At 50.9% G+C, this 25,343-nt stretch overlaps 1 protein-coding gene across 1 annotated transcript in view; it reads right to left on the minus strand.

Annotated features, from left to right (window-relative positions):
• Window positions 1–1,768: 1,768 nt before the first annotated feature.
• nfkb1 (nuclear factor of kappa light polypeptide gene enhancer in B-cells 1) overlaps window positions 1,769–25,343 on the minus strand; it is a 102,497-nt gene continuing 78,922 nt past the window's right edge. Inside the window, exons 18-21 of the mRNA XM_078201483.1 lie at window positions 23,689–23,858; window positions 4,790–4,892; window positions 3,829–3,956; window positions 1,769–1,995 (exon numbers count right to left, since the gene is read on the minus strand). Of these exons, the coding sequence (XP_078057609.1) occupies window positions 1,897–1,995; window positions 3,829–3,956; window positions 4,790–4,892; window positions 23,689–23,858 (500 nt within the window). The 3' untranslated portion in view covers window positions 1,769–1,896. The remainder of the gene's footprint in view (window positions 1,996–3,828; window positions 3,957–4,789; window positions 4,893–23,688; window positions 23,859–25,343) is intronic.

The following is a 25,343-nucleotide window of genomic DNA, read 5'->3' on the forward strand; positions in this document are numbered from 1 at the left end:
TCCTGTGCCGTCCTGTTCTATTTCTACTTTATTTGGGTTCCTGAGGAACACACAATGCTTCACATGGGAGAAAAGCAGTTTCAGGTATAAACTGCACAGAGTTTCACACAGTACAGCCTTTACGACCAATTGTCATGTTGCTTTTTTCTGGATCCTCTCCAATGTAGGCAAGACACTTTTATAGTGTGATTTGACCAGCAATGTTTCACTGCACAAACTTCCCCATTCGAAATGTTATCCTGAGACTGTGACTCCTACATCTTTCAATCACCTCTCATACTAATAAACTTTAGGAATGAGAGTCTGGTCTACTCACTCACTCTTATACAATTGACTGGCATATTTCCTACATTACAACAGTGACTCTACTTCAAAACGACTTCATTGGTTGTGAAATACTTTAGGAAACCCTCACAGGGTGGAAGGTGCAACAGAAATGCAAGTTCTTTGAGTTATTAATTGCTTCTTTATAGAGTCTTAGAGGTTTACAGCATGGAAACAGGCCCTTCGGCCCAACTTGTCCATGCCCCCCCTTTTTTAAAAAAAAACCCCTAAGCTAATCCCAATTGCCCGCATTTGGCCCATATCCCGCTATACCCATCTTACCCATGTAACTGTCTAAATGCTTTTTAAAAGACAAAATTGTACCCACCTCTACTACTACCTCTGGCAGCTTGTTCCAGACACTCACCACCCTGTGTGTGAAACAATTGCCCCTCTGGACACTTTTGTATCTCTCCCCTCTCACCTTAAACCTATGCCCTCTAGTTTTAGACTCCCCTACCTTTGGGAAAAGATATTGACTATCGAGCTGATCTGTGCCCCTCATTATTTTATAGACCTCTATAAGATCACCCCTCAGCCTCCTACGCTCCAGAGAAAAAAGTCCCAGTCTATCCAGCCTCTCCTTATAACTCAATCCATCAAGTCCCGGTAGCATCCTAGTAAATCTTTTCTGCACTCTTTCTAGTTTAATAATATTCTTTCTATAATAGGGTGACCAGAATTGCACACAGTATTCCAAGTGTGGCCGTACCAATGTCTTGTACAACTTCAACAAGACATCCCAACTCCTGTATTCAATGTTCTGACCGATGAAACCAAGCATGCCGAATGCCTTCTTCACCACTCTGTCCACCTGTGACTCCACTTTCTAGGAGCTATGAACATGTACCCCTAGATCTCTTTGTTCTGTAACTCTCCCCAACGCCCTACCATTAACTGAGTAAGTCCTGCCCTGGTTCAATCTACCAAAATGCATCACCTCGCATTTGTCTAAATTAAACTCCATCTGCCATTCGTCAGCCCACTGGCCCAATTGATCAAGATCCCGTTGCAATTGGAGATAACTTTCTTCACTGTCCACTATGCCACCAATCTTGGTGTCATCTGCAAACTTACTAGCCATGCCTCCTAAATTCTCATCCAAATCATTAATATAAATGACAAATAACAGTGGGCCCAGCACTGATCCCTGAGGCACACCGCTGGTCACAGGCCTCCAGTTTGAAAAACAATTCTCTACAACCAATTTTGTATTACTGTGAGCATGGAAAGTGACTCGGAAATGACATCACAAAGTCTCGCTACTCTAGTTCCGTTCCAGCCATTAATATTTATATCATTTTTTTTACCCAGTACACTTCTCAGTAATATTTCATTTGGCATTTTCTTGCTCAGTTTTATAACTGATCTTAATCCTTCTGCAAATCTTTAATAGAATCACTGGCCCCAATTAAAGCTTATAAAACAGATGTGTCAAATATTAAATAATCAAACTGTGAACAGGAGGCATCAGATGATGCCATTTAGAAGATGAGAGATTTAGCACATCATCCCCCCGTTTCCCCGTGCAGGATGGTACTGGAAACGGTTAATCTGAAAGAGTCATAAAGATTAATGAATTGCTTCACTGAAGCAGTAATTACCTTGCAGGAAAGGAGGAACTGATGCAGGTTTAGTTTGGTAGGGTTTACCATTCAGGATATCATAAACCTGGAAAAGAAATATCAATTGTTAAATGAAATTGCTCACAATGATGTGGAGATACCGGCGTTGGATTGGGGTGGGCTTAGGTTAAAGTCCCAACAGGTTTATTTGGAATCACAAGCTTTTGGAGTGCTGAAATGCGCTGATTCATCACCTGATGAAAGAGCAGCGCTCTGAACACTGTTGGACTTTAACCTGGCATTGTGAGACTTCTCACTGAACCCACAATGAGACAGCAGAATATTTAATAACCAGAGCTAGAAGATGAGGAATAAGAACAAGGAGTAGGCCAATCAAGCCTTTTAAAAATATTCTTCTTCAAATTTTTGTCTATCTCCTTTTAAAAATTGTGATTATTTTTGCCTTCACTGCTGTTTCTATTGGGACAACCTGAAAACCGTGTATGGCCCGTGCAATTCCACCAAGACTCCTCCATTCTCACACACTAACTGCTTTGTAATAATGGCTAAGATATTATATGTTTTCCTGATTGTTTTTTACCGACATTAACTTAATGTGATTCATGAACAAGGACACCTTGTACTTCAGACATTGGAATGGAAACCTTTTTTCCTACCAAAGTGGATAACCTCACATTTCCACACATTACATCCATGTTACCATCTTCTTGCCCACTCACTCAAGCTGTTTATATATTCCCAAACCAAAAAAGAAAATGCTGGAAAATCTCAGCAGGTCCAGATGATGCTTTGTCAAAGCTCCCTGAAAGAGAAGTGACAGTGAGTTAAACACTGGATCAAAGCAAATTACTTCAGATGCTGGAATCTGAAACCAGCTTTGACAAAGCATCATCTGGACTCGAAACATCAGCTCTTTTCTCTCCTTCCAGATGCTGCCAGACCTGCTGAGATTTTCCAGCATTTTCTCTTTTGGTTTCAGATTCCAGCATCCGCAGTAATTTGCTTTTATCCAGTGTTTATATATTCCTTTGCAGCTTCGTGTGTCTTCTTTCCAGCTTACATTCCCAGCTAACTTTGTATATTACAGGTAAACTTGGATACATTACCCTCAATCTGCTCAAAGTCATTTGTATAGATCGCAAATAGCTGAGACCTCAGTACTCAGGACCCAGCAACACTTTGCTACATTATAACCTCTTTATTCCTACTCTCTTTCCTTTTCTATTAACCAATCCTTAATCCAAGATAATTTATTGCCCCTTTTCACATGTACCCGAAATTTCATCATAAAAGTCTTTATGGCATTGTGCGACACAGTGATTAGCGCTGCTGTCTCACAGAGCCAGGGACCTGGCTTCAATTCTAGCCTCAGGTCACTGTCTGTGTGGAGTCTGCACGTTCTCCCCGTGTCTGCGTGGGTTTCCTCTGGGTGCTGCAGTTTCCTCCCACACTCCAAAGATGTGCAGGTTAGGTGGATTGGCCGTGCTAAATTGTCCCTTAGTGTTCCAAGGTTAGATGAATTAGCCATGGTAATTATGTGGGGTTACAGGGAGGGTTTGGGTAAAATACTGTCAGAGAGTCGGTGCAGACTTCTGTGCTGTAGGGATTCTATGAAAAGAATCAAAGATAATAAGTAAAAAAAGCCAAATGAGATGACAATTTCTTTGACACAGTTGAATTGTGATCTGGAAGGCACTGTCAAAAAGGTGGTGGAAGCAGATTCAATAGGAACTTTCAAAAGAGAATTCAGTAAATACTAGGAAATGAGATATTTTCGGGGTAGTGGGAATGTCACTAACTAGTTGGAAGACATTTCAGGACCTCCTGAGTTTGTGAAAAATATTTCTAAGTTAGAGCATTTCTCTCCATCAAGTATTGGATTAGTGAGAATTCCAAGCACAGTCTTTGTTCATCTTGCCTCTTCTGAAGCTGCCATGTCCAGGGGTGTGGTCCCATGGAAAATCTCTCCATCATCTTCGTCATCTTCAACAGACTCATCCAGTTTCTCATCCAGTGGTTCGTGATTCCTGATCTGCGGATCTGCACCTGAGAAAATATGATCCCAGAAAAATGACACCAGATGAACAAGTGACCAATAATAAAGACAATTGTGAAAATTAATTGTAAACTGGCTTGAAACTCATTTCATCTAAAAAAACAAACATATTTCAAATAGATCAAAGAGCAGATCACCATTAACTCTGAGTGACAGGAATCTGAGTCACACACTGAGATTAAATAAGGAGAAACAGTTTCCAGTGGCAACACATCGGTAACCAGAGGGATGATAAAGGAATAAAAATGGATGCAGGGAGTTGTGATCTGGAAGGGGCTGCCGGAAAGGGCGGTGAAAGCAGATCCAATAGGAACTTTCAAATATTTGAAAAGAAAACATGACAGGGCTATGGGGAAAGACCAGGAAATGTAGGGCTGATCGGACAGCTCTTTTAAAGATGGGCTGAATGGTCTCCTTTAGTGCTATTTGATTTTATGTACTGCAAGTGGCGTGAGTGTGAGGATATGCGCGCAATGCCTGTGTTGCACGAGAGGATGGATGTTGCGTGAGGATGTGTTCAGGCTCACCTGTGATTTAAAGCAACTCCCCAGTGCTCACAGTAACAAGGTTCTGGCCAGGCACCCGTGCTCCAGATGCCAGAGGGTAACAAAACAGCTGGGATTATTTTCTGTTAATAATGTAATCAAATCCCAGGCACCCGGATACATTTCCACAATCGCTGCTGTCCCAAAACAACACTCCAGAGATTCTTCAATCCATGATTCCCACAGCATTATTCTGCTTCATGCTTTTAACTTCCGCCTTTGGAGAACCCAAACTACACAGTGAAGCATCCCTCACACACAAACACTCGACTACCTACCTGCTGCCATTAGGAGGGCACAAAGTTTGGCACAGCCCCTTCCTGCTGCTATGTGAAGCGCCGTAGATCCATCAAATGTGGCAGCATCAACTTCAGCACAGCCCTGAGGATTAAAACAGAATCACAAAATAATCCTGCTGGACAGAGCACAGTAACCCCCCTGGACAGAGCGCAGGCAGTAACCCCCCCCCTGGACAGAGCGCAGTAACCCCCCCTGGACAGAGCGCAGTAACCGCCCCCCCTGGACAGAGCGCAGTAACCCCCCCCTGGACAGAGCACATTAACCCCACTGGACAGAGCGCAGTAACCCCACTGGACAGAGCACATTAACCCCACTCGACAGAGCACAGTAACCCCCCTGGACAGAGCGCAGTAACCCCCCCCCCTGGACAGAGCGCAGTAACCCCCCCTGGACAGAGCGCAGTAACCGCCCCCCCTGGACAGAGCGCAGTAACCCCCCCCTGGACAGAGCACATTAACCCCACTGGACAGAGCGCAGTAACCCCACTGGACAGAGCACATTAACCCCACTCGACAGAGCGCAGTAACCCCCCCCTGGACAGAGCACAGTAACCCCCCCCTGGACAGAGCACAGTAACCCCCCGCTGGACAGAGCACAGTAACCCCCCCCTGGACAGAGCGCAGTAACCCCCCCCTGGACAGAGCACAGTAACCCCCCGCTGGACAGAGCACAGTAACCCCCCCCTGGACAGAGCGCAGTAACCCCCCCCTGGACAGAGCGCAGTAACCCCCCCCTGGACAGAGCGCAGTAACCCCCCCCTGGACAGAGCGCAGTAACCCCCCCCTGGACAGAGCGCAGTAACCCCCCCTGGACAGAGCACAGTAACCCCCCCCTGGACAGAGCGCAGTAACCCCCCCCTGGACAGAGCACAGTAACCCCACTCGACAGAGCGTAGTAACCCCACTCGACAGAGCGCAGTAACCCCACTCGACAGAGCGCAGTAACCCCACTCGACAGAGCGCAGTAACCCCACTCGACAGAGCGCAGTAACCCCACTCGACAGAGCGCAGTAACCCCACTCGACAGAACGCAGTAACCCCACTCGACAGAGCGCAGTAACCCCCCCCTGGACAGAGCACAGTAACCCCACTCGACAGAGCGTAGTAACCCCACTCGACAGAGCGCAGTAACCCCACTCGACAGAGCGCAGTAACCCCACTCGACAGAACGCAGTAACCCCACTCGACAGAGCGCAGTAACCCCCCCCTGGACAGAGCACAGTAACCCCCCCCTGGACAGAGCGCAGTAACCCCCCCTGGACAGAGCGCAGTAACCCCCCCCTGGACAGAGCACAGTAACCCCACTCGACAGAGCGTAGTAACCCCACTGGACAGAGCGCAGTAACCCCACTGGACAGAGCACAGTAACCCCACTCGACAGAGCGCAGTAACCCCACTGGACAGAGCGCAGTAACCCCACTGGACAGAGCGCAGTAACCCCACTCGACAGAGCGCAGTAACCCCACTGGACAGAGCGCAGTAACCCCACTCGACAGAGCACATTAACCCCACTGGACAGAGCACAGTAACCCCACTCGACAGAGCGCAGTAACCCCACTGGACAGAGCGCAGTAACCCCACTCGACAGAGCGCAGTAACCCCACTCGACAGAGCGCAGTAACCCCACTCGACAGAGCACATTAACCCCACTGGACAGAGCACAGTAACCCCACTCGACAGAGCACATTAACCCCACTGGACAGAGCGCAGTAACCCCACTGGACAGAGCGCAGTAACCCCACTGGACAGAGCACATTAACCCCACTGGACAGAGCGCAGTAACCCCACTGGACAGAGCACATTAACCCCACTGGACAGAGCGCAGTAACCCCACTCGACAGCGCAGTAACCCCACTCGACAGAGCGCAGTAACCCCACTCGACAGAGCGCAGTAACCCCACTGGACAGAGCACAGTAACCCCACTCGACAGCGCAGTAACCCCACTCGACAGAGCGCAGTAACCCCACTCGACAGAGCGCAGTAACCCCACTGGACAGAGCGCAGTAACCCCACTCGACAGAGCGCAGTAACCCCACTGGACAGAGCACAGTAACCACCCCCCCACGGACAGAGCGCAGTAACCCCACTGGACAGAGCACATTAACCCCACTGGACAGAGCGCAGTAACCCCACTGGACAGAGCGCATTAACCCCACTGGACAGAGCGCAGTAACCCCACTCGACAGAGCGCAGTAACCCCACTCGACAGAGCGCAGTAACCCCACTCGACAGAGCACAGTAACCCCACTGGACAGAGCGCAGTAACCCCACTGGACAGAGCGCAGTAACCCCACTGGACAGAGCGCAGTAACCCCACTGGACAGAGCACATTAACCCCACTGGACAGAGCGCAGTAACCCCACTGGACAGAGCGCATTAACCCCACTGGACAGAGCGCAGTAACCCCACTCGACAGAGCGCAGTAACCCCACTCGACAGAGCGCAGTAACCCCACTCGACAGAGCACAGTAACCCCACTGGACAGAGCGCAGTAACCCCACTGGACAGAGCGCAGTAACCCCACTGGACAGAGCGCAGTAACCCCACTGGACAGAGCGCAGTAACCCCACTGGACAGAGCGCAGTAACCCCACTGGACAGAGCGCAGTAACCCCACTGGACAGAGCGCAGTAACCCCACTGGACAGAGCACAGTAACCACCCCCCCACGGACAGAGCGCAGTAACCCCACTGGACAGAGCACATTAACCCCACTGGACAGAGCGCAGTAACCCCACTGGACAGAGCGCAGTAACCCCACTGGACAGAGCGCAGTAACCCCACTGGACAGAGCGCAGTAACCCCACTCGACAGAGCGTAGTAACCCCACTGGACAGAGCGCAGTAACCCCACTGGACAGAGCACAGTAACCCCACTCGACAGAGCGCAGTAACCCCACTGGACAGAGCGCAGTAACCCCACTGGACAGAGCGCAGTAACCCCACTCGACAGAGCGCAGTAACCCCACTGGACAGAGCGCAGTAACCCCACTCGACAGAGCACATTAACCCCACTGGACAGAGCACAGTAACCCCACTCGACAGAGCGCAGTAACCCCACTGGACAGAGCGCAGTAACCCCACTCGACAGAGCGCAGTAACCCCACTCGACAGAGCGCAGTAACCCCACTCGACAGAGCACATTAACCCCACTGGACAGAGCACAGTAACCCCACTCGACAGAGCACATTAACCCCACTGGACAGAGCGCAGTAACCCCACTGGACAGAGCGCAGTAACCCCACTGGACAGAGCACATTAACCCCACTGGACAGAGCGCAGTAACCCCACTGGACAGAGCACATTAACCCCACTGGACAGAGCGCAGTAACCCCACTCGACAGCGCAGTAACCCCACTCGACAGAGCGCAGTAACCCCACTCGACAGAGCGCAGTAACCCCACTGGACAGAGCACAGTAACCCCACTCGACAGCGCAGTAACCCCACTCGACAGAGCGCAGTAACCCCACTCGACAGAGCGCAGTAACCCCACTGGACAGAGCGCAGTAACCCCACTCGACAGAGCGCAGTAACCCCACTGGACAGAGCACAGTAACCACCCCCCCACGGACAGAGCGCAGTAACCCCACTGGACAGAGCACATTAACCCCACTGGACAGAGCGCAGTAACCCCACTGGACAGAGCGCATTAACCCCACTGGACAGAGCGCAGTAACCCCACTCGACAGAGCGCAGTAACCCCACTCGACAGAGCGCAGTAACCCCACTCGACAGAGCACAGTAACCCCACTGGACAGAGCGCAGTAACCCCACTGGACAGAGCGCAGTAACCCCACTGGACAGAGCGCAGTAACCCCACTGGACAGAGCACATTAACCCCACTGGACAGAGCGCAGTAACCCCACTGGACAGAGCGCATTAACCCCACTGGACAGAGCGCAGTAACCCCACTCGACAGAGCGCAGTAACCCCACTCGACAGAGCGCAGTAACCCCACTCGACAGAGCACAGTAACCCCACTGGACAGAGCGCAGTAACCCCACTGGACAGAGCGCAGTAACCCCACTGGACAGAGCGCAGTAACCCCACTGGACAGAGCGCAGTAACCCCACTGGACAGAGCGCAGTAACCCCACTGGACAGAGCGCAGTAACCCCACTGGACAGAGCGCAGTAACCCCACTGGACAGAGCACAGTAACCACCCCCCCACGGACAGAGCGCAGTAACCCCACTGGACAGAGCACATTAACCCCACTGGACAGAGCGCAGTAACCCCACTGGACAGAGCGCAGTAACCCCACTGGACAGAGCGCAGTAACCCCACTGGACAGAGCGCAGTAACCCCACTGGACAGAGCGCAGTAACCCCACTGGACAGAGCACAGTAACCTCGCTGGACAGAGCGCAGTAACCCCGCTGGACAGAGCACAGTAACCTCGCTGGACAGAGCACAGTAACCCCACTGGACAGAGCACAGTAACCCCACTGGACAGAGCACAGTAACCCCCCCCTGGACAGAGCACAGTAACCCCCCCCTGGACAGAGCACAGTAACCCCCCCCTGGACAGAGCACAGTAACCCCCCCCTGGACAGAGCACAGTAACCCCCCCCTGGACAGAGCACAGTAACCCCCCCCCTGGACAGAGCACAGTAACCCCCCCCTGGACAGAGCACAGTAACCCCCCCCTGGACAGAGCACAGTAACCCCCCCCTGGACAGAGCACAGTAACCCCCCCCTGGACAGAGCACAGTAACCCCCCCCTGGACAGAGCACAGTAACCCCCCCCTGGACAGAGCACAGTAACCCCCCCTGGACAGAGCACAGTAACCCCCCCCTGGACAGAGCACAGTAACCCCCCCCTGGACAGAGCACAGTAACCCCCCCCTGGACAGAGCACAGTAACCCCCCCCCTGGACAGAGCACAGTAACCCCCCCCTGGACAGAGCACAGTAACCCCCCCCTGGACAGAGCACAGTAACCCCCCCCTGGACAGAGCACAGTAACCCCCCCCTGGACAGAGCACAGTAACCCCACTGAACAGAGCACAGTAACCCCCCCCCTGGACAGAGCACAGCAACCCCCCCCTGGACAGAGCACAGTAACCCCACTGGACAGAGCACAGTAACCCCACTGGACAGAGCACAGTAACCCCACTGGACAGAGCACAGTAACCCCACTGGACAGAGCACAGTAACCCCACTGGACAGAGCACAGTAACCCCACTGGACAGAGCACAGTAACCCCACTGGACAGAGCACAGTAACCCCACTGGACAGAGCACAGTAACCCCACTGGCAGAGCACAGTAACCCCACCGGACAGAGCATGGTAACCCCCCCCACCACTGGACAGAGCACAGTAACCACAGGCCAGTGCGTGGCCACTCTGCCCAACAGCATGCTGGTGTCCATCTGAATTCTTGCAGCAAGTATGGAGAGTAGTCAACTTTCCAGTTTTCACCCATATAGAATCATAGAGGTTTACAGCAGGGAAACAGGCCCTTCGGCCCAACTTGTCCATGCCGCCCAGTTTTTACCTCAAAGCTAGTCCCAATTGCCCGCGTTTGCCCCATATCCCTCTGTACCCATCATACCCATGTCACTATCTAAACGTTTTTTAAAAGACAAAATTGTACCCGCCTCTACTACTACCTCTGGCAGCTTGTTCCAGACACTCACCACCCTGTGTGTGAAAACATTGCCCCTCTGGACCCTTTTGTATCTCTCACCTTAAACCTTTTAAATCTTAGTTCTTTCCCTGTGGAATCTGAGGAAAAGGGGCATTATGAATGTGAAGCCAGTTTGCTGTTCTCAGTGCCGGATGTGGGAGGTCGTGGAGTCTCCTCGCCTCCCAGAAGTGCATATCTGCGCTGGGTGTGTCGAGCTGCGGCTCCTAAGGGACCGAGTTAGGGAACTGGAGCTGCAGCTCGAGGACATCCGTCTGGTCAGGGAAAACGAGGAGGTGATAGATAGGAGTTATAGGCAGGTGGTCACACCGGGGCCACAAGAAGCAGGCAAGTGGGTCACAGTCACGAGGAGGTGATAGATAGGAGTTATAGGCAGGTTTATGGACTATTATTTAAATGGTGAAAAATTACAACATGCGACTGTGCAGAGGGACCTGGGGGTCCTTGTACATGAATCACAAAAACTCAGTCTTCAGGTGCAGCAGGTGATCAAGAAGGCAAATGGAATGTTGGCCTTTATCGCGAAGGGGATAGAATATAAAAGCAGAGATGTCTTGCTGCAATTGTACAGGGCACTGGTGAGGCCGCAACTGGAGTACTGTGTGCAGTTTTGGTCCCCTTATTTGCGGAAGGATATATTGGCCTTGGAGGAAGTACAGAGAAGGTTCACCAGGTTGATACCAGAGATGAGGGGATTAGCTTATGAGGAGAGATTGAGTAGATTGGGCCTGTACTCGTTGGAGTTTAGAAGGCTGAGGGGTGATCTTATAGAGACATAAGATAATGAAGGGGCTAGACAGGATAGAGGCAGAGAGATTCTTTCCACTTAGAAAGGAAACAAGAACTAGAGGGCACAGCCTCAAAATAAGGGGGAGTCAGTTTAGAACAGAGTTGAGGAGGAACTTCTTCTCTCAGAGGGTAGTGAATCTCTGGAATTCTCTGCCCATTGAAGCAGTGGAGGCTACCTCGTTAAATATGTTTAAGACACAGGTAGATAGATTTCTGATCAATAAGGGAATTAAGGGTTATGGGGACCGGGCGGGAAAGTGGAACTAAACCAGTCTCAGATCAGCTATGATCTTATTGAATGGCGGGGCAGGCTCGAGGGGCTAGATGGCCTACTCCTGCTCCTATTTCTCATGTACTTAGGTGGTCACACCGGGGCCACAAGAAGCAGGCAAGTGGGTCACAGTCAGGAAAGGGAAAAGTCAGGTGGTAGAGAGTACCCCAGTGGTTGTGCCCCTTAAAAACAAGTACTCTTGTTTGAGTACTGTTGGGGTGGACGGCCCACCTGGTGGAAGCAGCAGTGGTCACGGGGGAGGTGCCGGATGATTGGAGGGTGGCTCATGTTGTTCCGTTGTTTAAAAAAGGTTCCAAAAGAAATCCGGGAAATTATAGGCCAGTAAGTTTGACGTCGATGGTGGGCAAGTTATTGGAAGGTGTGATAAGGGATAGGATCTACAAATATTTGGATAGACAGGGACTTATTAGGGAGAGTCAACATGGCTTTGTGCATGGTAGGTCATGTTTGACCAATCCAGAAGAAGCCAGAGAGTGGTTGTGGAGGATTGCTCCTCTGAGTGGAGGCCTGTGACTAGTGGTGTCCATGATGTGGAGATGCCGGCGTTGGACTGGGGTGAACACAGTAAGAGTTTTAACAACACCAGGTTAAAGTCCAACAGGTTTATTTGGTAGCAAACGCCACTAGCTTTCGGAGCACTGCTCCTTCATCAGATGGAGTGGAAATCTGCTCTCAAACAGGGCACAGAGACACAAAATCAAGTTACAGAATGCTGATTAGAATGCGAATCTCTACAGCCAGCCAGGTCTTAAAGATACAGACAATGTGAGTGGAGGGAGCATTAAGCACAGGTTAAAGAGATGTGTATTGTCTCCAGACAGGACAGCCAGTGAGATTCTGCAAGTCCAGCAGGCAAGCTGTGGGGGTTACTGATATTGTGACATAAACCCAACATCCCGGTTTAGGCTGTCCTCATGTGTGCGGAACTTGGCTATCAGTCTCTGCTCAGCGATTCTGCGCTGTCGTGTGTTGTGAAGGCCGCCTTGGAGAATGCTTACTCGAAGACGCGGCGTTTGCTACCAAATAAACCTGTTGGACTTGAACCTAGTGGTGTGCCGCAGGGATCGGTGTTGGGTCCATTGTTGTTTGTCATCTATATCAATGATCTGGATGATAATGTGGTAAATTGGATCAGCAAATTTGCTGATGATACAAAGATTGGAGGTGCAGTGGACAGTGAGGAAGGTTTTCAAAGCCTGCAGAGGGATTTGGACCAACTAGAAAATGGGCTGAAAAATGGCAAATGGAATTTAACGCAGACAAGTGAGAGATATTGCACTTTGGAAGGACAAACCAAAGTAAAACGTACAGGGTAAATGGTAAGACTCTGAAGAGTGCAGTTGAACAGAGGGATCTGGGAATACAGCTACAGAATTCCCTAAAAGTGACGTCACAGGTGGATAGGGTCGTAAAGAGTCCCTTTGGTACATTGGCCTTTATAAATCGGAGTATCGAGTATAAAAGTTGGAGTGTTATTTGCGGAGGCAGGCGGGAGTCTCGGATGGTGGTCTGCCTCCCTGGGGCCGGGATCCAGGATAGAACATAGAACATAGAACATTACAGCGCAGAACAGGCCCTTCGGCCCACGATGTTGCACCGACCAGTTAAAAAAAAAAACTGTGACCCTCCAACCTAAACCAATTTCTTTTCGTCCATGAACCTATCTACGGATCTCTTAAACGCCCCCAAACTAGGCGCATTTACTACTGATGCTGGCAGGGCATTCCAATCCCTCACCACCCTCTGGGTAAAGAACCTACCCCTGACATCGGTTCTATAACTACCCCCCCTCAATTTAAAGCCATGCCCCCTCGTGCTGGATTTCTCCATCAGAGGAAAAAGGCTATCACTATCCACCCTATCTAAACCTCTAATCATCTTATATGTTTCAATAAGATCCCCTCTTAGCCGCCGCCTTTCCAGCGAAAACAATCCCAAATCCCTCAGCCTCTCCTCATAGGATCTCCCCTCCATACCAGGCAACATCCTGGTAAACCTCCTCTGCACCCTCTCCAAAGCCTCCACATCCTTCCTGTAATGTGGGGACCAGAACTGCACACAGTACTCCAAGTGCGGCCGCACCAGAGTTGTGTACAGTTGCAACATAATGCTACGACTCCTAAATTCAATCCCCCTACCAATAAACGCCAAGACACCATATGCCTTCTTAACAACCTTATCTACTTGATGTCGCTGGTCGACTCCCAGAAATCCTGAGAGGGGAGGGAGAGGAGCCAGAGGTAGCGGTACATATTGGTACCGCTGATGTGGGAAGGAAGGGGTCATGAAAAGAGAGTATAGGGAATTAGGGAGACAGCTGAGAAGGAGGAAAGCAAAGGCAGTAATCTCAGGATTGCTGCCTGTGCCACGGGAGGGTGAGGGCAGGAATGGAGTGAGGTGGAGGATGAATGTGTGGCTGAGGGACTGGTGCAGGGGGCAGGGATTCAGGTTCCTGGACCATTGGGACCTCTTTAGGGGCAGGTATGACCTGTACACAAAAAATGGGTGGCACTTGAATCCCACGGGGACCAATATCCTGGCGGGAAGGTTGGTTAAGGCTACTGGGGACTGTTTAAACTAGATAGGTTGGGGGGAGGGGATCGAGACGAGGTGACTGGGAGCGAGGAAGTTAGCTCGCAAACAGAGAAGGGTTATAGACAGTGCAAGAGGGAGGATGGATGGGGGATAGAGAAGGGGAGAGCTCAGGCCAAAGGTTTGAGATGTGTTTACTTTAATGCCAGGAGTATAGTGAATAAAGGGGATGAGCTCAGAGCATGGATCGATGCCTGGAAGTGTGATGTGGTGGCCATTACGGAGACTTGGATGTCTCAGGGACAGGACTGGATACTCCAGGTGCCGGGATTCAGATGTTTCAGGAAGGACAGGGAGGGAGGCAAGAGAGGGGGTGGAGTGGCACTGCTGATCAGGAATAGTGTTACAGCTGTAGAGAAAGTGTATGCTGTGGAGGGATTGTCTACAGAGTCTCTGTGGGTAGAAGCTCGGAGTGGGAAGGGGTCGATCACTTTGCTGGGAGTTTTCTATAGGCCGCCCAATAGTGACAGGAAGGTGGAGGAGCAGATAGGGAAACAGATTCTGGAGAGTTGCAATAATAGCAGAGCTGTTGTGATGGGAGACTTTAATTTTCCAAACATAGATTGGAATCTCCCTAGGGTAAGGGGATTGGATGGGGAGGAGTTCGTTAGGTGTGTTCAGGAGGGTTTCCTGACACAGCATGTGGACCCTCTCAGTGGGAGAGCATTTTGGGGATAGTGATCATAACTCTATCTCCTTTACATTAGCATTGGAGAGAGATAGGATCAGTCAAGCTGGGAAAGTGTTTATTTGGAGTAAGGGCAACTATGAGGCTATTAGGCAGGAAATTAGAGGCATAAATTGGAAGGAGGTTTTCTCAGGGAAATGTACAGAAGAAATGTGGCAAATTTTCAAGGAAAATTTGTCTGGAGTTCTACACAGCAACGTTCCAATGAGACTGGGGAGTTATGTTAGGTCACAGGAACCATGGTGCACGAAAGCTGTAACGAATTTAGTCAAGAAGAAGAGAAAAGCCTGCAAAAGGTTCAGGGAGCTAGGTAATGTCAGAAATCTAGAAGAGTATACGACTAGTATGAAGGAACTTAAGAGGGAAATTAGAAGAGCAAGAAGGGGTCATGAGAAGGCCTTGGCAGACAAGATAAAGGAAAACCCCAAGGCATTCTACAAGTATGTAAAGAGCAAGAGGATAAGATGTGAAGGAGTAGGACCTATCAAATGTGACAGTGGGAAAGTCTGTATAGAACTGGTAGAAATGGCAGAGATACTCAATGAATACTTTGCTTCAGTATTCACAGTGGAAAAGGATCTTGGTAGTTGCAGTGCAGACTTGCAGTGGACTGAGAAGATAAAGAAAATCTCCATTACAAGGGAGGAAGTGTTAGGTTTTTTAGAGAATATAAAGACTGACAAATCCCCAGGGCCTGATGGAATCTATCCAAGGCTGCTCAGGGAGACGAGAGATGAAATCGCTGGGCCTCTGACGCAAATCTTTGTCTCATCACTGGACGCAGATGAGGTCCCAAAGGATTGGAGAATAGCTAATGTGGTCCCGTTATTTAAGAAGGGTAGGAAAGATAACCCGGGAAATTGTAGGCCGGTGAGCTTGACATCCGTGGTAGGGAAGCTGTTGGAGAGGATTCTTAGAGATAGGATGCATGCGCATTTAGAAAGGAATAAACTCATTAACGATAGTCAGCATGGTTTTGTGAGAGGGAGGTCATGCCTCACTAACCTGGTGGAGTTTTTTGAAGAAGTGACTAGAATGGTTGACGAGGGAAGGGCCATGGATGTCGTCTATATGGACTTGAGTAAAGCGTTTGACAAAGTCCCTCATGGTAGGTTGGTGCAAAAGGTTGGATCTCATGGGATAAAGGGGGAGGTGGCTAGATGGGTGGAGAACTGGCTTGGTCACAGAAGACAGAGGGTGGTAGTGGAAGGGTCTTTTTCCGGCTGGGTGCCTGTGGCTAGTGGTGTTCCGCAGGGCTCTGTATTGGGACCTCTGCTGTTTGTGATTTATATAAACGATCTGGAAGGTGGTGTAACTGGGGTGATCAGTAAGTTTGCGGACGACACGAAAATGGCTGGACTTGCAGTTAGTGAGGAACATTGTCAGAGGCTACAGAAGGATATAGGTAGGCTGGAAATTTGGGCAAAGAAATGGCAGATGGAGTTCAATCCTGATAAATGCGAAGTGATGCATTTTGGTAGAACTAACGTCGGGGGGAGCTATACGATAAATGGCAGAACCATAAAGGGTGTAGATACGCAGAGGGACCTGGGTGTGCAAGTCCACAGATCCTTGAAGGTGACATCACAGGTGGAGAAGGTGGTGAAGAAGGCATATGGCATGCTTGCCTTTATAGGACGGGGCATAGAGTATAAAAGTTGGGGTCTGATGTTGCAGTTGTATAGAACGTTGGTTCGGCCGCATTTGGAATACTGCGTCCAGTTCTGGTCACCACACTACCAGAAGGACGTGGAGGCTTTAGAGAGAGTGCAGAGGAGGTTTACCAGGATGTTGCCTGGTATGGAGGGGCTTAGTTATGAGGAGAGATTGGGTAAACTGGGGTTGTTATCACTGGAAAGACGGAGGATGAGGGGTGACCTAATAGAGGTGTATAAAATTATGAAAGGCATAGATAGGGTGAACGGTGGGAAGCTTTTTCCCAGGTCGGTGGTTACGTTCACGAGGGGTCATAGGTTCAAGGTGAGGGCGGGGGGGGGAGTTTAACACGGATATCAGAAGGACGTATTTTACACAGAGGGTGGTGGGGGTCTGGAATGTGCTGCTGGGCAAGGTGGTGGAGGCGGACACACTGGGAACGTTTAAGACTTATTTAGATAGCCACATGAACGGAGTGGGAATGGAGGGATACAAAAGAATGGTCTAGTTTGGACCAGGGAGCGGCGCGGGCTTGGAGGGCCGAAGGGCCTGTTCCTGTGCTGTATTGTTCTTTGTTGAGCATGTGGACATTAGGAAAGAGGATGTGTTGGAGCTTTTGAAAAGCATCAAGTTAGATAAATCGCCGGGACCGGATGGGATGTACCCCAGGTTACTGTGGGAGGCGAGGGAAGAGATTGCTGAGCCTCTGGCGATGATCTTTGCGTCATCAATGGAGACGGGAGAGGTGCCGGAGGATTGCGGATGTGGTTCCATTATTCAAGAAAGGGAGAAGAGACAGCCCGGGAAATTATAGACCGGTGAGTCTAACCTCAGTGGTTGGTAAGTTGATGGAGAAGATCCTGAGAGGCAGGATTTATGAACATCTGGAGAGGAATAGTATGATCAGAAATAGCCAGCACGGCTTTGTCCAAGGCAGATCATGCCTTACGAACCTAATTGAATTTTTTGAAGATGTAACTAGACACATAGACGAGGGAAGAGCGGTAGATGTAGTTTATATGGATTTCAGCAAGGCGTTTGATAAGGTGCCCCATGCAAGGCTCATTGAGAAAGTGAAGGGGCATGGGATACAAGGGGACATTGCTTTGTGGATTCAGAACTGGCTTGCCCACAGAAGGCAAAGAGTGGTTGTAGATGGGTCTTTTTCAGAGTGGAGGTCGGTCACCAGTGGGGTGCCCCAGGGATCTGTTCTGGGACCCTTGCTCTTTGTGACTTTTATAAATGACCTGGATGAGGAAGTGGAAGGATGGTTGGCAAGTTTGCTGATGACACAAAGGTTGGTGGGGTTGTGGATAGTGTAGAGGGATGTCAGCAGTTGCAACGAGACATAAAAAAGCTGCAAGACTGGGTGGAGAAGTGGCAGATGGACTTCAACCCAGATAAGTGTGTGGTGGTTCATTTTGGTAGGTCGAATAGGATGGAAGAATATAATATTAAGGGTAAGACGCTTGGCAGTGTGGAAGATCAGAAGGATCTTGGGGTCCGGGTTCATAGGATGCTCAAAGCAGCGTCGCAGGTAGAGGCTGTGGTTAAGAAGGCGTATGGAATACTGGCCTTCATCAATAGAGGAATTGAGTTCAGAAATCGGGAGATGCTGCTGCAGCTGTATAGGACCCTGGTCAGACCCCACCTGGAGTACTGTGCCCAGTTCTGGTCGCCTCATTACAGAAAGGATGTGGAAGCCATAGAAAGGGTGCAGAGGAGATTTACAAGGATGTTGCCTGGATTAGGTGGCATGCCTTATGAGGATAGGTTGAGAGAGCTAGGTCTTTTCTCCTCGGAGAAGCGAAGGATGAGGGGTGACCTGATAGAGGTGTATAAGATGTTGAGAGGTATTGATAGACTGGATTCTCAGAGGCTTTTACCCAGGGCTGAAATGGTTGCCACAAGAGGTCACAGGTTTAGGGTGCTGGGGAGTAGGTACAGAGGAGATGTTAGGGGTAAGTTTTTCACTCAGAGGGTGGTGGGTGCGTGGAATCGGCTGCCGGTAGTGGTAGTGGAGGCGGATTTGATAGAGTCTTTTAAGAGACTTTTGGATCAGTTGATGGAAGTTAGTAAGATAGAGGGTTATAGGTAAGCCTAGTAGGTAGGGACATGTTCGGCGCAACTTGTGGGCCGAAGGGCCTGTTTGTGCTCTCGCTTTTCTATGTTCTATGTACTAAACCTACGCCCTCTCGTTTTAGACTCCCCGACCTTTGGGAAAAGATATTGACTAGCGAGATGATCTATGCCTCTCATTATTTTAGAGACCTCTATAAAATCACCCCTTAGCCTCTTACACTCCAGGGAAAAAAGTCCCAGTCTATCCTTATAAACGATATCACTGGAAAGGTCGACTGCACACACAAAATGCCTCTGAAATCCCAAGTTACAATATGAGAATTAAAAATAAGAACATAAGAACATAAGAAATAGGAGCAGGAGTAGGCCATCTAGCCCCTCGAGCCTGCCCCGCCATTCAATAAGATCATGGCTGATCTGAAGTGGATCAGTTCCACTTACCCGCCTGATCCCCGTAACCCCTAATTCCCTTACCGATCAGGAATCCATCTATCCGTGATTTAAACATATTCAACGAGGTAGCCTCCACCTCTTCAGTGGGCAGAGAATTCCAGAGATTCACCACCCTCTGAGAGAAGAAGTTCCTCCTCAACTCTGTCCTAAACTGACCCCCCCTTTATTTTGAGGCTGTGCCCTCTAGTTCCCTTTCTAAGTGGAAAGAATCTCTCCATCTCTACCCTATCCAGCCCCTTCATTATCTTATGGGTCTCTATAAGATCCCCCCTCAGCCTTCTAAATTCCAATGAGTACAAACCCAATCTACTCAGTCTCTCCTCATAATCAACACCCCTCATCTCTGGGATCAACCTGGTGAACCTTCTCTGCACTCCCTCCAAGGCCAATATATCCTTCCGCAAATAAGGGGACCAATACTGCACACAGTATTCCAGCTGCGGCCTCACCAATGCCCTGTACAGATGCAACAAGACATCTCTGCTTTTATAGAACATAGAACATAGAAAGCCACAGCACAAACAGGCCCTTCGGCCCACAGGTTGCGCCGATCACATCCCCACCTCTAGGCCTATCTATAGCCCTCAATCCCATTAAATCCCATGTACTCATCCAGAAGTCTCTTAAAAGACCCCAACGAGTTTGCCTCCACCACCACCGACGTCAGCCGATTCCACTCACCCACCACCCTCTGAGTGAAAAACTTACCCCTGACATCTCCTCTGTACCTACCCCCCAGCACCTTAAACCTGTGTCCTCTCGTAGCAACCATTTCAGCCCTTGGAAATAGCCTCTGAGAGTCTACCCTATCCAGACCTCTCAACATCTTGTAAACCTCTATCAGGTCACCTCTCATCCTTCGTCTCTCCAGGGAGAAGAGACCAAGCTCCCTCAACCTATCCTCATAAGGCATGCCCCCCAATCCAGGCAACATCCTTGTAAATCTCCTCTGCACCCTTTCAATGGCTTCAACATCTTTCCTGTAATGAGGTGACCAGAACTGCGCGCAGTACTCCAAGTGGGGTCTAACCAGGGTCCTATAAAGCTGCAGCATTATCTCCCGACTCCTAAACTCAATCCCTCGATTAATGAAGGCCAGTACGCCGTACGCCTTCTTGACCGCATCCTCCACCTGCGAGGCCGATTTAAGAGTCCTATGGACCCGGACCCCAAGGTCCTTCTGATCCTCTACACTGCTAAGAATGGTACCCTTCATATTATATTGCTGCTTCATCCCATTGGATCTGCCATTGGATATTCTATCCCCCTTGCAATATAGGCCAACATCTCATTTGCCTTCTTGATCACCTGTTGCACCTGCAAACTGGGTTTTTGCGTCTCATGCACAAGGACCCCCAGGTCCCTCTGCACAGTAGCATGTTGTAATTTCTTTCCATTTAGATAATAATCCAATTTGCTATTATTTCTTCCAAAGTGAATAACCTCACATTTGTCAACGTTATACTCCATCTGCCAGATCCTCGCCCACTCACTCAGCCTGTCCAAACCTCTCTGCTTTGCCACAGGAATCTACAGCATCACATTTCGCCTGAAGACACAGACGATTAATTCTGTGAGGCTTTGCTGCTGAGATAGGAGCAGAAATAGAGGTTTCACCCCAATTCTCAGAAAGCATCGCCTCGCTGTAGCTCAGATCCACCACTGGAGGGAGCCAGTTTTATTAAATCACTGAAGGTCATCACCAGCTGGATCAGAATAAAAACAGCTCCTAAACATGGGGGCCGCCATTCCCCCGCCGCGCAGCGCAGCGGGAAGCAATTCCCCCGCCGCGCAGCGCAGCGGGCCGCCATTCCCCCGCCGCGCAGCGCAGTGGGCCGCGACTCCCCCGCCGCGCAACGGGCCGCCATTCCCCCACAGCGCAGCGGGCCAGGAGAACCCCACAGCGCAGCGGGCCAGGAGAACCCCACAACGCAGCGGGCCAGGAGAACCCCACAGCGCAGCGGGCCAGGAGAACCCCACAACGCAGCGGGCCAGGAGAACCCCACAGCGCAGCGGGCCAGGAGAACCCCACAACGCAGCGGGCCAGGAGAACCCCACAGCGCAGCGGGCCAGGAGAACCCCACAACGCAGCGGGCCAGGAGAACCCCACAGCGCAGCGGGCCAGGAGAACCCCACAACGCAGCGGGCCAGGAGAACCCCACAGCGGGCCAATTCACAGGGTTTGCCTGAATGTTTGCACCCCGCTTCCGTCACCCAGCGCCGGATTTCCGGGGACATCCGCTGCACACTGGAAATCTGCGGGGAGACACTCAGACTATTTCAATGTTACATTGTTTGATTATCATCAACAGGCCCGGGAGGGTCCGGGTCCGTGAGCACCTCCCACACTGCCAGCAGTATTCCACCCCAGCGGAGTTTACTATCGCTCCCCACTCTCAGGGAGACGGCAGAGAGCCAGCGTTGAGGGGGTCGTGGGGCTGGTTAACGATCGGGAGGACGACAGGGCGGGGCTACTGCACATGTGCGGATCTCGGTACTGACAGATTACCAGCTAATTATCACAGCAACATTGATTCAAACTCCCACTTCATCTACACAAAGTGCTTTGTGAGTTTGCAGCGTGCCAACAATTCAGTGTCCTTTTAATTTAGACAAACGAGGAAATTTGAAAGGAAACTGCATCAAATTACTTCTGAACGGCATCGGGAATTCTTTCCAAGCGTCTCAGCCGTCACTCCACAGCCAGAAGGCTCGATGTCCAAAACACTCGCCCCCGAGTCACAGGTTCCAGCTTCACGTTCCTCTCCAAACATTCGGGTGCAAATCCTAAACTGACACACCCTGTACTGAGGGAGTGCCGCACTGTCAGAGGGTCAGCACTGAGGGAGTGCCGCACTGTCAGAGGGTCAGTACTGAGGGAGTGCTGCACTGTCAGAGGGTCAGTACTGAGGGAGTGCCGCACTGTCAGAGGGTCAGCACTGAGGGAGTGCCGCACTGTCAGAGGGTCAGTGCTGAGGGAGTGCTGCACTGTCAGAGGGTCAGTACTGAGGGAGTGCCGCACTGTCAGAGGGTCAGTACTGAGGGAGTGCCGCACTATCAGAGGGTCAGTACTGAGGGAGTGCCGCACTGTCAGAGGGTCAGTACTGAGGGAGTGCTGCACTGTCAGAGGGTCAGTACTGAGGGAGTGCCGCACTGTCAGAGGGTCAGCACTGAGGGAGTGCCGCACTGTCAGAGGGTCAGTACTGAGGGAGTGCTGCACTGTCAGAGGGTCAGTACTGAGGGAGTGCCGCACTGTCAGAGGGTCAGTACTGAGGGAGTGCCGCACTGTCAGAGGGTCAGTACTGAGGGAGTGCCGCACTGTCAGAGGGTCAGTACTGAGGGAGTGCTGCACTGTCAGAGGGTCAGTACTGAGGGAGTGCCACACTGTCAGAGGGTCAGTACTGAGGGAGTGCCGTACTGTCAGAGGGTCAGTGCTGAGGGAGTGCTGCACTGTCAGAGGGTCAGTACTGAGGGAGTGCCGCACTGTCAGAGGGTCAGTGCTTAGGGAGTGCCGCACTGTCAGAGGGTCAGTACTGAGGGAGTGCCGCACTGTCAGAGGGTCAGTACTGAGGGAGTGCCACACTGTCAGAGGGTCAGTGCTGAGGGAGTGCCGTACTGTCAGAGGGTCAGTGCTGAGGGAGTGCCGCACTGTCAGAGGGTCAGTGCTGAGGGAGTGCCGCACTGTCAGAGGGTCAGTACTGAGGGAGTGCCGCACTGTCAGAGGGTCAGTGCTGAGGGAGTGCTGCACTGTCAGAGGGTCAGTGCTGAGGGAGTGCTGCACTGTCAGAGGGTCAGTACTGAGGGAGTGCCGCACTGTCAGAGGGTCAGTGCTGAGGGAGTGCCGCTCTGTCAGAGGGTCAGTACTGAGGGAGTGCTGCACTGTCAGAGGGTCGGTGCTGAGGGAGTGCCGCACTGTCAGAGGGTCAGTACTGAGGGAGTGCGGCACTGTCAGAAAGTCAGTACTGAGGGAGTGCCGCACTGTCAGAGGGTCAGTACTGAGGGAGTGCCGCACTGTCAGAGGGTCAGTACTGAGGGAGTGCCGCACTGTCAGAGGGTCAGTGCTGAGGGAGTGTCGCACTGTCAGAGGGTCAGTACTGAGGGAGTGCCGCACTGTCAGAGGGTCAGTACTGAGGGAATGCCGTACTGTCAGAGGGTCAGTACTGAGGGAGCGCCGCACTGTCAGAGGGTCAGTACTGAGGGAGTGCCGCACTGTCAGAGGGTCAGTACTGAGGGAGTGCCGCACTGTCAGAGGGTCAGTACTGAGGGAGTGCCGCACTGTCAGAGGGTCAGTACTGAGGGAGTGCCGCACTGTCAGAGGGTCAGTACTGAGGGAGTGCCGCACTGTCAGAGGGTCAGTACTGAGGGTGTGCCGCACTGTCAGAGGTGCCGTCTTTCAGGTGAGATGTTACTCAGGTTACTGTAACTCATGGTCACTACTGTGGGGGATGGGACATTCTCCCCGTCCTTTGAGGCTGGAACTTATCTCTTGACCAACATTAAAACGGAATATCTGGATGATCACATTGCCATCTGTGGGAGCTTGCTGTGCACAAACTGACTCAATAAAAATTATCACAGTAACTACATTAAAATCCCACTGACTGTAACACACTCCGATGTCCTGAGGTTGTGAAAGGTGTTACATAAATGCACATTCTCTCTTTGACCGCAATAAACTTACCTCCAAGAGAAGGCTCCCAGCCAATGAGATGTTTTCCTGTTCGACGGCAAGGTGGAGTGCAGTTCGGCCGGAATGCTGCTCCAGAGCGTCAACAGCTGCTCCAGCTGCAATCAGCTGCCTGAGTGAAGAGAGACTGTTCGCCATCACAGCAAGGTGGATAACACTGAAACCTGACAATTACACCACACACAGTCAGGCCTTCGATTACCAAGGGTGCATTTCTTCACCAAACCAATCATTCTGATCATTACTGTCCGTAATCGCTAAAATTATTAAGTGAATAATCTATTATCTGATTGGTGTGAAATCTGGCACTACATTGGAACTTGACAAAAACACCTTGTTTAGAACAGGAGACTGGCCAACAATAGTCCACAACATTTAAAATACTCAGTCAATTAACCAAAACTGAGAGAGAAGGTAATTCAGCAAGATAGATTGAGCTGTCCCAAAGCTAAACTGAAACGGGGCAAATCACTGCAGTTTGTTTCCTAGTTCATTACATAGAGACAGCCACATCTGAGCAAATGTACTTTCTCAGTACTGAGGGAGTGCCGCACTGTCAGAGGGTCAGTGCTGAGGGAGTGCCGCACTGTCAGAGGGTCAGTACTGAGGGAGTGCCGCACTGTCAGAGGGTCAGTGCTGAGGGAGTGCTGCACTGTCAGAGGGTCAGTACTGAGGGAGTGCCACACTGTCAGAGGGTCAGTGCTGAGGGAGTGCCGTACTGTCAGAGGGTCAGTACTGAGGGAGTGCTGCACTGTCAGAGGGTCAGTGCTGAGGGAGTGCCGCACTGTCAGAGGGTCAGTACTGAGGGAGTGCTGCACTGTCAGAGGGTCAGTGCTGAGGGAGTGCTGCACTGTCAGAGGGTCAGTGCTGAGGGAGTGCCGCACTGTCAGAGGGTCAGTACTGAGGGAGTGCTGCACTGTCAGAGGGTCAGTACTGAGGGAGTGCTGCACTGTCAGAGGGTCAGTACTGAGGGAGTGCCGCACTGTCAGAGGGTCAGTGCTGAGGGAGTGCTGCACTGTCAGAGGGTCAGTACTGAGGGAGTGCCGCACTGTCAGAGGGTCAGTACTGAGGGAGTGCCGCACTGTCAGAGGGTCAGTACTGAGGGAGTGCCGCACTGTCAGAGGGTCAGTGCTGAGGGAGTGCCGCACTGTCAGAGGGTCAGTGCTGAGGGAGTGCCACACTGTCAGAGGGTCAGTGCTGAGGGAGTGCCGCACTGTCAGAGGGTCAGTACTGAGGGAGTGCCGCACTGTCAGAGGGTCAGTACTGAGGGAGTGCCGCACTGTCAGAGGGTCAGTACTGAGGGAGTGCCGCACTGTCAGAGGGTCAGTACTGAGGGAGTGCTGCGCTGTCAGAGGGTCAGTACTGAGGGAGTGCCGCACTGTCAGAGGGTCAGTTGAAATCCATCAGGTATGAGAATATTTCTCATTATTGTACAGGAAAGTGTCTGAATTGAAACAGTTATTCTTCAATCCCGGACTCCTCATTTGGGAATGGTCAATTCTCAATGTCAGAAGGTTGTTCAGATATAATTTCTTGCTGTTTCATGTTAAAAGAATCATAGAATGTTCTGACACAAAAACCACAGGCAAGGTCACAATTCTTAATGTGTAAAAATGAACAACATCACAAAATCAGAAGCGTTTGAAGGA

This window comes from Mustelus asterias, chromosome 1, assembly GCF_964213995.1.
Source record: "Mustelus asterias chromosome 1, sMusAst1.hap1.1, whole genome shotgun sequence".
Lineage (NCBI taxonomy): Eukaryota > Metazoa > Chordata > Chondrichthyes > Carcharhiniformes > Triakidae > Mustelus > Mustelus asterias.